At 35.8% G+C, this 14,323-nt stretch overlaps 1 protein-coding gene across 1 annotated transcript; it reads right to left on the reverse strand.

The window, feature by feature from the left end:
- Nucleotides 1-264: 264 nt before the first annotated feature.
- Nucleotides 265-14,068, reverse strand: mep1a.2 (meprin A, alpha (PABA peptide hydrolase), tandem duplicate 2). Its single transcript, XM_041253882.1, is given in 14 exon segments — nucleotides 265-430; nucleotides 764-974; nucleotides 1,158-1,322; nucleotides 1,700-2,146; nucleotides 4,331-4,546; nucleotides 4,953-5,099; nucleotides 5,348-5,569; nucleotides 6,601-6,776; nucleotides 7,352-7,469; nucleotides 7,992-8,067; nucleotides 8,158-8,198; nucleotides 8,717-8,770; nucleotides 8,869-8,893; nucleotides 13,736-14,068. Coding segments are annotated over 14 exon segments (2,397 nt in total).
- Between the last annotated feature and the right edge of the window lie 255 nt (nucleotides 14,069-14,323).

The raw sequence follows: 14,323 nt of genomic DNA on the forward strand, positions 1-14,323 counted from the left end.
GAACACATTTGTTTATTAATTTTTTATTTTACAGATCAGTGCACATTATTGTAAAATATATTTATTTTTAAACAAGCATGGATTTTTTTCTTTTGGTAAAGCTGCAAAATACAATATTTAGATATTAAATGTGCTGTCATTAAAGTTATTAAATAAAATATTGTTCACCATAACATGCTTGTATGTCTTAAGAAAATCAATATTTAAAGAAAGGAAAGAGTTGTTGGAACATAAGAATTTGGATTTAGGCCAGAGGAAGAAGGATTATTTAACTGTCTATCGATGTCTCCTGGTTAAAATTGTAATAACAGCAATGGTCAGAGTAAGAGTTCCTGCAGCTCCACCAATCAACATTCCCAGAATATCTCCATGGATCTGTGAAGACTCGCACCTTTCCCCAGCATATAAAAACATTTGTCTTTGAACACACCTGAAAAACCAAGACAGCGAAATGTTATTACCATAAAATCTTATAATGCATTTGTAAAGTTTTTTTTTTTTTTTTACTATTATTTGTGTTAAAGACATCAAGTCACAGTGATAGCTTGAATACCCATGTTCAACTTTTGTAAAAGGAAATCATAACAGAAATATTACTATTATTTTTCTTTCTCATTTACCTCAGGAGAGGCTGATTTACATTTGATGCATGAGGTTTTAATTCCATCAGTAAAGTACCTATGGTTCTCATTGTCATTCACCTAGCATTTTCACAGATTTACTAATCTCTCTGAAAATGAAACACACGGCACAATCTATACACCTGCATGATGCTTCTCCATTTCTGGTCACACAAACCCCTTCATTCAGACAGGGGTTTGGATCACAGGGGTCTTGAGCTGCTGACTGTGGTTGACGTTCTTTCCAGTTCCCAGCAGGCTCTGCAGCACGGCGGGGTCTTTCATGAGTGTACAGGATATTACTGGGCTTGTGGGCATTAACTGGAACTTCTGTTTTTACCAGCGAAGTCAAATCTAAAAACCAACATACATGTACAGTAAATATGAAGCTTGCAAGCAAGATTTAATTTGATCAAATTGCAATCAACTTTATAACATTGCTTTTCTGTTTTAGTCTCAGGCTCACTAAAACAGGGTTTTCTGTATTTTGTGAGTAACTGAAATATAATGCACCATGCAGTTGAATGAAAAACATACCTTCGAAGTCTACTAAGATAATCAGGTCTCCATTTTTCAGGAAACTCCTTCGGTGTAATTGCTTATGTGAAATAAATGTACTCCATCCCCAAGTAGGGCCTCTGTAACAGTTACAAGAAGGGTCCAATGTGCCACTGACTGGCTTGTCCCACTTAGGGTCTTTGTCTGTAAAATACATGGAAAAAATAAGCACATTAATCTCAGTCCAACTACATGCATTGACTGCTGTAGTAGCCCCTTCATTTGCCTTTGGCTTTTGCTGCGGATGTATCCAATTATGGGCTTCATTTTGGTGCAGTTTATTTTGTTGTTTATTTTTTTGGTTGATTTCAAAATGGTTTTGTGTTACTGTATTTTATGGTCTATAGTGGAAGAGCATACAATAGTTCACATAGAAAGGTTCCATTTTAAACTGCATTTGAAACCACCATAAAATTGTAAATGAGTAGTTGGTTGTTTTTGTGTATTTCTGGGGCATTAGTCCATCACACTGAAAAGCACAATGTGACAGGATATAAAGTAAATATGCTGGTGTTATTTACCTGTCGTAAAGCTCCTGCTGGATGACATCCTAAACTTTATATCAGGATCTTGATCCATAGCAGTGATAGTGACTTGCCTGTTCGCAGCTGGCCACTCCATTACCGCATCATTTTCTCCACTGCACAAATGAAAGTAAAGACTTGTGTAGCCTTCATTGGTTGAGGCAAGATGACCATTGGGATACATTGTGGCTCCAAATCCATAACCTTCTGGACTATAAAACCGTGGACTTTCAAGTTTATCACCTTTATTGGTGGTGTTTAGAAGACCTGTATAATTTTTAATTTGCCAGACACCGTTAGGGCAACGAGTCTCTGTTAGGCTGATGTCATCGATGAAAATACCACCAGTGTTTTGAGATCCTTTAATGCCCTGGAAGAGATATCGGAATTTGCCTTTGGCATGCAGTGTCACATGGGCGATTTTCCAGGACTCATCACCATCAGCTGCAAATAAGCGAAATAAATGACTTTTAAAAGCAGTCATGGTACTAAGTTTGCAGTACAGAAAATAATCTTAACTAGTTAGTTTATATATTGTTTGAAAAAGTCAAATTGCTGTGTACCAAAAGGTGTGAAATCAAAAAGTAAAAAGGTTGCCATCTGGTTCCATAATCTCAGGACACTAACATAGGCCACATGTTTCAACGCACCTCTCTAAACCACAAATTAATTGATTGTATTAAACATGTAAAGTGAGTGTAAACTGTGTGAACTGTTGCTAAATAATTTGAATTGTTTCAATTACTAGTTACCAAAAGCACAGATCTGCCCTGAGTTGGGAATTACTTCCTGTGTAGATCGTTACCATCAATCAGACCTATTCAGCATGCTGATTTGCTTTTGTGTCTGATTGGGTGGGGTTGTGTGAGCAGGAAGATACAGTCAGTACAGCTGATAAGCAAAAGTATTGTGTATTTTATGATAAAAGCATGACATTTTCTACAGTGTTTCTATATACCCTTAGGTTTATTTTCAGATGTGGAGCCATCTTGGATTTGACCTCCAATGACCGTGAGAGGTCAATGACCTCAGACAATGATAACTTGCTATTTTAGAACCATGTGTCATAATAACATGATTATCAACTCCAGAAATAACACATTTTTTATGTTTCTGTGTCCTGCAGACACATACAGAGTATAAATTTATGTAATTTAGGTAGATATGATCATGTTGTTATGACACATTGGGTAAAATAGCAAAATATCATTGTCCGAGGTCAATGACCTCTCAAGGATGTCAGAGGTCAAATTCAAGATGGTTCCACATGTGAAAACAAGCCTTAGGATATGTAGAAAACTGTGGAAAATGTCATGCTTTTATATACCTTTTATATATGAGCTTATCAGCTGTACTAAATATATTAAATAAAATAGAAACGTAACCACAAGCTTAAACGAAAGAGTGCGGGTAAGTGCAAAGTTCTGTATCATGGAATTGTCCTATTTTGATAGATATCGTTTATCATATAGAATTTTAAGAAATACGATTTTAATCCATATTGTTATGAGTAGGGGCATGTCTAGCGGGGTGGAAAACATGATTGGCCTCTTGTTAAACTAAGTAAATTAACCACAGTAATTGCACAGGGACTCCCGTTTGGCCATATTTAAAATGAGGATGTAGCAACTCTCTATTTTTCCCATACCAGCATTGTCTAACCTTGAGATTTTCTTTTGAATGTAAGTTTTCCTTCTCTTCTAAATGAGCCATTTTTTATCAAGTCAAAAAGGCAATAAATAAATAAATAATTCAATAAATAAGCTATGATAGTACAGAGAGATGACACACAACAAACACAGAGAGATATCAATTTTGGTTTTAAAATAAAACATTGTAATTGTATACTTGCTGGGACAAGCTCCTGGGTTTTCTGTATCTAATGAAGCAAAAACATAAATCTAGCTGATGGTCAGTCAGCCATGCACAAGTTAAATAATTATTAGGGTCTTCATTTACTTATTTGTTTATTTATTTATTTGTTTATTTAAAGAATGACCAAGGCCTGCTTCATAAAATAAAGGGTAAAAGCAATATACTGGGGTATAGCTTGCTCGTTAACATCTTTAGTATTTTTGCCAAGTTGAGATGATAATCTATCCTAAGAGACCAAAATATTTAGTGAGGGAAAATAGTGCATCAAAAGTTGTGTTCCCATTCGTTCTGTATTGGTTATAATGGGCTACATTTTGGGGTGCTGCTGCTTGTCGGGTATGGCTTGCTCATTAAAATATCTAGTGTTTTTGCAAAGAGGGGGTGTTACCCTATCGAGGCATACCTTGATATTTAGTGAGCAAAGCAACGTATCAACAGTCCATCTCCAAAATGCTACAAGTGACTTTTGTTACTCAAGTGACCTGGGTATGTGATCAGAGAAAATAAGAGATTTTGAAAGGCAAAATGTCATCAAATGTTGTTTTAACAAGCGTAATCCTTTAGCACCACGGCATCTATAAAATATTCATAGACATGTCCTAGTAGAGCCCTTTTTAAAAACAACCTTTAAACCAACTAACACTAACAGTTGGATGATACAAAGTTGAAACATAAATCTTACGTATTTAATTATTTTTTTAAGCCACTATTTTCACATAATTTCTACTATTATTAATAACATGACTTAAATACCTTTAACAGTCTGTACTTTCATAACCGTACGAACATTCCCAGTTCCATCATCCATTCTAAGCCAGATTACCAACAAGTTATCAGAGCCTCCTGTCATCTTGTAGAAAAACTGAAGGCACTGTTGATTGCTCTTGGGATAAAGTATACGAGACTCCAACAGGGCACTTTTATCTTTCTGTCCACTTGAGGTATCAAAATGCATAAAATACCCTGCATCTTAAGACAACAACAAACACACATTATATGTTAAATCATGAAAATAGTAACTATAACATTAGGGTACAGTATTTAGTATAAACATGACATTCACCCATTCTTTTACATGTATAGTTGTAAAAGGCTAACTACTCCCTCCTCAACATTATTTTGCCACACTGGCAACTAAGCTGTTGACAGATTATATTATCTGTGAGATTTTCATGTGTAGGGCTTCTATAAACCCATTTTATTAAGCAAAGTACTGTGTATTTTTAAGATTAATTAAATACAGTCATGCCTTACTGTAAATTATTTAAAAATAAAAACAACATCAGTAGGTGGAAGAATAGCATTACTTTTTAACGTTTACAATTTGCATACAGTATATAGAAAGTACAAATAGACTATTAAATACAATGCTTACCTCTGCACTTCCCTAACAAAGTGTGATCCTCCATCCCTGTGGTACCCTGTTTCTGAACCCAATCAGCATCATCATTCATGTTTTGAACCATACCACAGATATTAATTAATTCAAAAGAACATTGGTCCAGCAACGTATGGGTAGAAGCTGGGAAAAAAAAAAAAAAAAAAAAAAAAATCCATTTCATTTTGCGGAAAAACTATGAATTTACAGGAGTACACTGATTTAAAGTTAAAACTATAAGAAACAAAGTCAAGTATACAAGCATTTCAGCTAGTGCCTTCTTAAGAGTACACTGAAGAAGGCACTGCAGAAACGTTAATAGACTTGCCTGTTTCTTGCACAATTGAGCTTTTTGAAGTTCTCGAGGGTAAACGGATTTTGTAAACACTTACTGCAGTTATACATTCGGTTCAGCCTGAGTAAGTCAATGGCACTGAAGTCCAGGCGCTGTCCGATGATTTCATTAAATGCTGGTATAGCTGTTGTGATGGTCGGCACACTTTCGTTTTTGTTAAATGAAAGCGGTCGATAGTGCATGATTGATTCATAGTCATATGGAGTGTTCAAGTCAGTGATAAAGTTGTCATCATATTTATTAAAGTTGTGTTCTTTGCCTGTAAAAAAAAGTCTTTATTAATACAGCCACATTTGAATGCAGATACCTCTGATTGTGTTTACAGGTAAAACATAGTGTACCAGGGGAGCACTAATTACCATGATCTGTTACAAAAAAATATATAACTTACTACAGTAAATGTACACGGTATGTTTTTTTTTTTTACAGTCTGCTGTATTTTCTGGTGCTTTTACCATAGTTAACCATAGGGTTTTTTTTTTTTACTATGCTTTTTAATGCATGCTTGTTTGATTTTGTTTGTCTGTACTTGATCTGATTTTATTCAGATTTACTAAACTGTGCTAGGCTTTTCCCATGATATACTGCAGTGTTTTTATAATGATAATCAGAAGCGGGCTGCAGTTTTGATGGCTGATGGGATATACACAGTCTTCTTGTTGAGACATATTTCTATAAACAATACAGCAGATGTGTTGAATTCTGATTCATGTACATTTATAATTGTTTTTTAAAAGAGCAACCTAAAACATATCTGCAAGTTGAGTTTCTGTACAGCTAACGATACTGAACTTCACACACACATGGAACTGTTTTCAAAGTCTCAATACCTTAAATTAAGTTGTAGTTAACAACTAATTCCTTTTACTACCATCAGCAAAGCCAAAATGTAACCATGTATTTTTTTTTCCACTGACAATTTCTTTTGATGCATAATTTGTTGAGGACAGGAAAAAAGACCCTGAATAATGAGCGTCATAGTGCTTCAGCATGTGATCCAGTGGTAAGCATGTGAGTAGTTTGTTGCTGTGATTGCTCACTGTAGAAATAACAATGTACAGTGATGTACAATCCTTGATTAATGGTGTACTACAGAATTATGAATCCTCCCAAATCCCAAACTTGTCTTATGGTTTTCAAATTCCTATTTCAAAAGATGTGCGAAGTATTGCTTATACCAGGTCATATAACTAATTCAAAACAAGTTTACATTAAATGTATATGCGCAGCAATACATTTTAAAGGAAAACAAACAAGTGTATGTCCCTGTCACTATTCTGTTAAACCCACCAGGAAGGATTTCATCCCACCAGATTTTCACGTAGTCATCACGGTCTGTTCGGGACTGTTCATGATAAAATCCAAGGGCGTGTAAGAGTTCATGTTCAACGATTGCCTTAGTATCGCACCCGGCACCAATGGAAACATTTTGACCTTCATGGAAATCTCCAACATAGGACCAACATCTGTTTGGATACAAATCACACATCATTTCTTAACTCTTAACCTCATTTGTTGCCATATTAATACTCTGTAGTGGTACTAACTGCTGTTGCTCCATTTTGTATACAAAGCACTTTTTTTTCTAGGGCTCATTCATAATGTGGACCTTGTACACTTCATGTCTGTCTGGCTGTTAAGCAGTCACAGTGGACAACGATAACCGCCTTGTCTTTATTCCAGTCCTGTCTAAACTTCTATTGCAGACTGTGAGCCCCCTACAGATCATTCAGGCTGCATCTGGATGTGTCGTCCTGGTAAAGTAGGTTTTGACAGGTTAAATAAAGTTTAATTTTCATTAAACTGATCTAGACTGTTATTATAGCAGCCATAGCAAGTGTTATGATTTTTTAAAGAGTAATGCATTTTTATTTGAAACAATTAAAGAAATTGTCTTTATATGGAGAATCATACATGTTGTTTAAAGTAATAAAAGCAGTCATTATCCTTGAAATGCAGTGTTAGGTAAAACCTAGATAAACCAGTTTAACTTTGTAGAGCTAGATACAATGCAGTTCATTTCTATGTGTTCTTATCTTACCCGTCTAGCTTTTGAATGTGTAAGTATGTGCTTTCTCCTTCATATGGTTTAAAGTCCACACATGATTTCAGGCGATACATTTCAAATGCTTGATGAATTACACCTTTGGCATTAAGATCTAAAAAAAAGGAATAATTGCATGAAACTTCTTGTTTTATTTTTACTTTCATCAAATAAATAACTGAAGACTTTAAGAAATAGAAAAAAAATAGAATCTAATTCTACTGAGGTACAAACTGAGATCAAAGTGCCACCTAATGGCTCAACATTGTAACTATAGTAGTTTTGTAGAATAAATGGTGTGCCATATTTGAAAACAGTTCTGGTAAGCAACACTAAGATAAGGCACATGTTTATTATAAATAAATAATTAACCATACCTTAAAATGTTTGAATGAGTGAAAGAAATTGTGTGTCAGTTTATACAGAATTATGTATTTTCCAGTAATTCCACCGCACACAGGACATTATATAAATACAATGTAAATAACCAACAAAAGCTTTAATCATTAAAAAAAATAATGTACTGAAAGAGTGACATTTTCAAGAAAGACATTTGTCTGCTTCACTTTGAATGTTACAGCTGTGTTTTGCTATTTGCTCGGTTGTAATAAACAATTGCCAAGTTTTTAATATTTACCTAATGTATCAGATAGAATATAGGGAATTGGGAACTTCCACCTGGTTGTTTCATCTCTGAGCCCATTGCGACTTGGCTGTTTGAAAATTATAAAACCATAATGATGTTATTGTTTCAGTATTGTAAATCTAAAATAACATTTGACAAGAATATAATCTCTACTTACCAGAAGTGCAATATCTCCTTCAAACAAATGTCTTTTAGAAGCTGGAATACAGACAATAAAGCCAAAAATATACGTAAATTAAAAAAAATAAATAAATAAATAATTAACCTTTCCCAATAAAGAATGGTCTACTGCTCCATAAGATTTTTATATTTTTGTTCCTAATTATCTAATCACATTTTCTATTTCAGTTTGGCATTGAATTTGTTGTCTGATATCCTTAAAACCAAAGCACAAGAAGAAACAGTTTAAATGTAATACAGTTTATTAGAAACTAATGTTTTCAAAGCACTTGCTCTAATCTTTAATTAACTCCTATTTTTTTAACAGGTGTATATCTCCTTTCAATGAATTAGACTTGAGTTAGTGCTTTCAAAAAATACCCCTTTTGAGGCTATAAAGCACTTTTGATATATACCAACATATTTTTACTGAACTGTTCCAAAAGCAACAGCTCACTACAGTATATTGAATCTAATAATTTATATTTTCATTGTATAAACAAGCATTCCATTAGCAACAAACTCAGATCAGTAGAGGCTGTTAAAAGAAAACTTACCGAGATTTATGTCTGGGATGTCTTTTCTTAAATCACCTGCATCTACATCGCTGTCTGTTTATCAAAGGAAGAATAATATATACAGTAATTATAATCTAGCATGACATGTTATTAAAATATAAAAAATGAAACAGCAGTAGGTTTCTCCGTACCAGTTTGTTTAGGGTCAGCTTCTACCTGAAATATAGAAAGAACCAAAACAGTTTAGAACTGCTTTGAAGGATAACTTATTATTAGCATAAGCATACCATTTCTGAATTACAAAGAAAAAAGGAAAAAACACCTTACTGTAAATGCAGTAGAAACTGTAGTTAAAGCTAAGAAAGCTATGAAGAAAGGAAAGTCCATCTTTTCTTCAGGAATCTGAAGAGAGATTTGATCTCTGGAATTAAAACACCACTCATAAAACGTACTTGGGAGTACTTTGAACTGACTATTAGATAAGATGTTTTTCAGGTTTCAAAGATCATATTATATCATTGGTCTATATGTTACAGTAAAAGTCTGAATCTAGTAGGTAATTGTCAACATTTAAGAAGTAAGGTGGTGTCTGGAATTATGAAGAAATATATTGCTTTTTGGAGATTTACTGGTTAATCTTATGATTTACCAAAGTTTATTGGTAAATGTTCAGAATTACGAAGAAATATTTTGCTTTTCTGACATTTCCCGAAACCTTATTGGTAAAGGCACATGGTTATTCTTGAGAGTTACCGGTAAAAGTTTGAAATAAAGCATTATAATGAATATTTCAGATATTTACTGCTTTACTTGGTAAATGTGGATATTTACCAGTAGCTCTTAAGATTTGCAAATATTCTGACTTTTACCGCAACATAAAACAAGGCATTTTTGAATGGTTGACACAAATAGAATTTAAAGCTTAGTAAACATAAATAAGGTATACCTGTATAGACTGAAACATTTAAAAAGTATACATTTAATAAAATATGTTTTATAATTCAACTGCAGTCAGCCAGATGCATCATTTAATTTGCGCAATTTATACCAATACAGTATGTGGTGCTCAGTACACAAACACGGCTGGACCTTTATACTAGGCATTTTGCTCAACAGTTCTTCCTTATCTTGATTAAGTAACATATGCATAGATAACAGTATGCAAAAGTGCCTCTCTTAGATTAAATGTCTCAGTTTACTCAAAATGAAGTTATCATTGCTTACAACCTACTGAAAATGTACTCTAAGGTATGGAAAGTGTGTGGTGAGGCAGGAATCAATAGTCCAGACCAGCTTTTAATGAAGTGGGATCACAATGCACTACCACATAGCAGCGTAACATACCCCATGCAAACTTTGATGACTCTCCATATTGGTTTCTATCACACAGTCTGTGAACAAGAAGATTTCTACAAACTGTGGGTCAGCAAACAGAACGCTGAGGCAAGATTAGTGGGCAGGTCAGAGCACATACCAGTAAAGGTGTCGCCTTGCAATTGCGTCTACCTATAGTGAGAGATATGTCTTCCTACCACTCTGAGCCGTGTCTGCACCCTGGTCCAAATCAATCAAAACCAAGCACAGATCTCGCTTCAACAACATGCTGTGTCAAAGTCCCTAACATACAATTTCTGTCATACAAAAAAAACAAATACCTGGGCAGTAAAGACAAGAGTTTTGCTTGCCTTCCCTATACAAATTCCCAGGTCAATTCAAGGTTAAGAAGTTATACGAGTCACATGAAAACAAACATCTAAACAAAAAATGCATACAAATAGGCCAGACTTATCAAGGTATTTACACCAGTCGATAGCATTATTGCAAGCCCGGGCTTGAGGAAAAATGTTTGAAATCTGAAAGGGATGTACTTAGAAGTCCATTTGTTTTCTGTGTTTTTCATGCAAATAATTAGTGTTGCATTTGTTTCACAAGGCCATGTCAATTTGTTTCATTTACATTTTAATGCATCCCCATCAGGAGATAATCAGAGGTAAATACAAACTAGGAAGTATCCGAGATGTCCCAGAAACAGTGGATACAAATTTCAAAACATTGAGTTTTAAAATGAAATTATACTACACAGTAAGCAGTGTGAATGTTATAACAGTTAAAGGGGGCACACAGCACGCTTGTGTGCTGCCAAATCTAATTTCATGCTGTGGTGGTGTCTCTTCCATGTTGGATACAGATAACATTGAGCTAGCACTGCTTTTTTTTTCTCAATTCTAAATTGCTGAGCGTTCTGCACCAGTGCAAACAGCCTCTTAAAGGGAATGTTACTGACTCACGATTTGGCATAAGATTTCGCCTCCCACTTGGCAGTGATTTGTGTAGTGCAAAGGCATTGTGTATTGTGACATAAGAACATAATAAAGTTTACAAACAAGAGGAGGCCACCCGGCCCACCTTGCTCGTTTGGTTGTTAGTAGCTTATTGATCCCAGAATCTCATCAAGCAGCTTCTTGAAGGATACCAGAGTGTCAGCTTCAACAACATTGCTGGGGAGTTGGTTCCAGACCCTCACAATTCTCTGTGTAAAAATGTGCCCCCTAATTTCTGTTCTGTGCCTCCTATTTTCTGTTCTGAATGCTCCTTTATCTAATCTCCATTTGTAACTCCTGGTCCTTTCTTTTTTCAGGTAAAAAAGTCCCTTGGTTCGACATTGTCAATACCTTTTAGTCGTAATCGTCTTTGTTCAAGACTGAACAGATTCAATTCTTTTAGTCTGTCTGCATATGACATGCCTTTTAAACCCGGAATAATTCTGGTCGCTATTCTTTGCACTCTTTCTAGAGCAGCGATATCCTTTTTGCAGCAAAGTGTCCAGAAGTAAACACAATATTCTAGATGAGGTCTTACTAATGCATTGTAACGTTTTAACATTACTTTCCTTGATTTAAATTCAACACTTTTCATTATATATCCAAGCATCTTGTTGGCCTTTTTTATAGACCAGACTCTGGATGTCCCTCTGCCATGGTTTGCCTCTCAGCTTGCATCCAAGACATCGAGGCCTGGATGTCTGCCAATTTTCTGAAATCTGAAATTCTCCTAGTAGGATCGAAAACTCAACTCAAGAATCTCAACGTAGCTGCCCTGAACTTCGGAAAATGTCTGCTGCTGCCTTCTCCCACTGAACGAAGCCTTGGTGTATTTCTGGGTAGTAACCTCTCCTTGTAGTTATTTTTTCTTAAATTTGAGACATTTATGTGTATTGGGCTATAGGGTTGTGAACTGCCTGTTTTTGATTTTGTACTCACACAATGAGTACTGAGACTGAGTGACCTAGTGTTTTTTTTGGTTTGTTTTGTGTGTGAAAAATATTAGGACTATAAACCTGTGTATAAAAAGTCGTGAGGTTCATTTGCAACTGCTTCTGCATTATAGCTGCAAGCACTAAACTGGCATTTTGTTCAATCTCCCACTCAAAGGAGCCGGGCAGGACGACAGAGACGGCGATGAACTGAAGCCGGATTCCAGAGATGGAGGGTCTCAGTGTGGAACGATCCACTTTATCTACCCACCCCACTCCTCCAACAGTTAAATACCTTGCCTGGGGTCGTGTTGGTGCTGGCCACACCTTATAGCTGACCTTGGTTGTATAAATCACTATGGTGATTGACTGTGGAGAGGGTCGAAACTTTTGCATTGCATCACCTCTACACCTGTGCACTACAAACCAAAATGCCACAATGTTTTATAAAATAGTGTCCATTGTTTTAATAAACAAATACTATCTTTTTAATTTCATTGTTTGGTGGTTCTGGTCTGGGCTGTGGGGTCTGGGTGGTCCAAGGGAATCCAAACTTGGAAAGAGTATGAGAGATACATAATTAGAAACTGTCAATATAACATACATTAATATAGTTACTGTCAAGTTTGTTTGTTTTTTTCTCTTCTATTAAGTTCTGAAATAATTTACAAAAAACAATACTGGTATACTCAAGTATAACAATATATTCTGCTATTTTAGATAAACTGAATAAAATACATGCATACATCATTTATAATATGAATACCAAAGAATCTGAATGATCCAGGTACATTTTTCTCTCTCAAAAGTGTGTTACTGAATAGAGAGCGTGCAAAAGCCATAAGCAATTTAAAATATGTAGTATTTATAATGTGTGTACTGATTAACTGACAATTAGAAACTATATATATATATACACACACACACACACACACACACACACACTTTAGTTATTTGTCATTTTGTAATTTTGCTGTGTTTTTTATTAATGACGATGAGAGCACTGTTGTGTTTTTGACAGATAGAAATGCCCCATCCCTTATATTCTGGGTGACAGACGAGGTAAAAACTGACTGACATTCATCATTCATTGAATTTGCAATTCCTTATATCAAGTTCGACCCTGACTGATCACTTGATGACACTGTAAAAGTTGATAAAACTAATGACCTGCCAAATATGGCCACTAGTCACATATACTGGTAATCAAAACATCTAATCACCACATGAAAAGTCATTGCTCAGTAAAATGCTTGTGTCAAGAAAAACCTCCAAGATAGTTTCCAGCCACATTGGAAAGGAAATTAAAGGCAAGATCACTCACAGGGTTACTTTGTAAGTTAGTTACACATAAAAGCAATAAATAATTATAGAATCTAACATAATTGGTCTTCTGTCAGATAGAAAATGCAATGTCAGTGTGAGCTCAATAGACAAACTAGTGCTGCAAAACTGGACAAGGGAGCCTTGGTACAATGTGTTCTGAGCATCAAAAGAAACTTATCACTTATGTTTGAGCATCAAAAGATGTGTATCACTCATATTAGGATAAAATGCACTAGATGTGATCGAAAAATGACAAACTCTGTCTCAGAGCAGGTGCAGTGACTTTTTATTGTGCTGACCAATAATTGACATTTTACTGTCTGAATTTTTGGGGGGACGGGGGATACTGTGAAAGTCACAGGCTAGTAGCGAGTGTGGCCACCGTTGGAAGCAATACAAGCAGTACATCTACGACGCATGCTTTGCACTAGGTTTCGGATGTTGTCTGGTGGAATCCTGGCCCATTCCTGTTGTAGTACCTGGATAAGCGTCTGCTTGTTCAATGGTCTCCAAGCTCGAGAAGCCACATGTTGCCCAAGTTCATCCCACAAATGTTCAATTGGGCTCAGGTATGGGGAATAAGGCATCCATGGCATAACTCTCATGTTCGCATTCTGAAAGAAAGCTGTCATGACATGAGCAACATGTAGACGTGGTTTGTCTTGCTGGAATTTTGTCATGTTAGGATGGGCTTGCAAGAAGGGCACCAAGTGAGGCCTTAGGACGTGGTCAACATAACGATGTGCAGTCATGTTGCCATCAATCACTACCAGTGGAGTTCTGTAGTGACTAGACACCCCTTCCCAGACCATCACACTTGGACCTCCCCACCGACTGGTCTCATGTACACAACAATTAGCGTATCGTTTACCGCTACATACTTGGGAACATTTTTAGGATTGCAGGCCCCCTGTCCTGCAATATCTGTTACATATTCCTCCCCCCCTTGTCTTTTCAAGACACAGGCCATGCCAAGGCCACACACCCCCACCCACCCCCAAAACACAACCACCCACCCTCAAGTCCATAAATCTTTATTTTCGCCCCTTCAGAGGGCAACCGTAATG

This window comes from Polyodon spathula, chromosome 6 (genome assembly GCF_017654505.1).
Source record: "Polyodon spathula isolate WHYD16114869_AA chromosome 6, ASM1765450v1, whole genome shotgun sequence".
Classification (NCBI taxonomy): Eukaryota; Metazoa; Chordata; class Actinopteri; order Acipenseriformes; family Polyodontidae; genus Polyodon; species Polyodon spathula.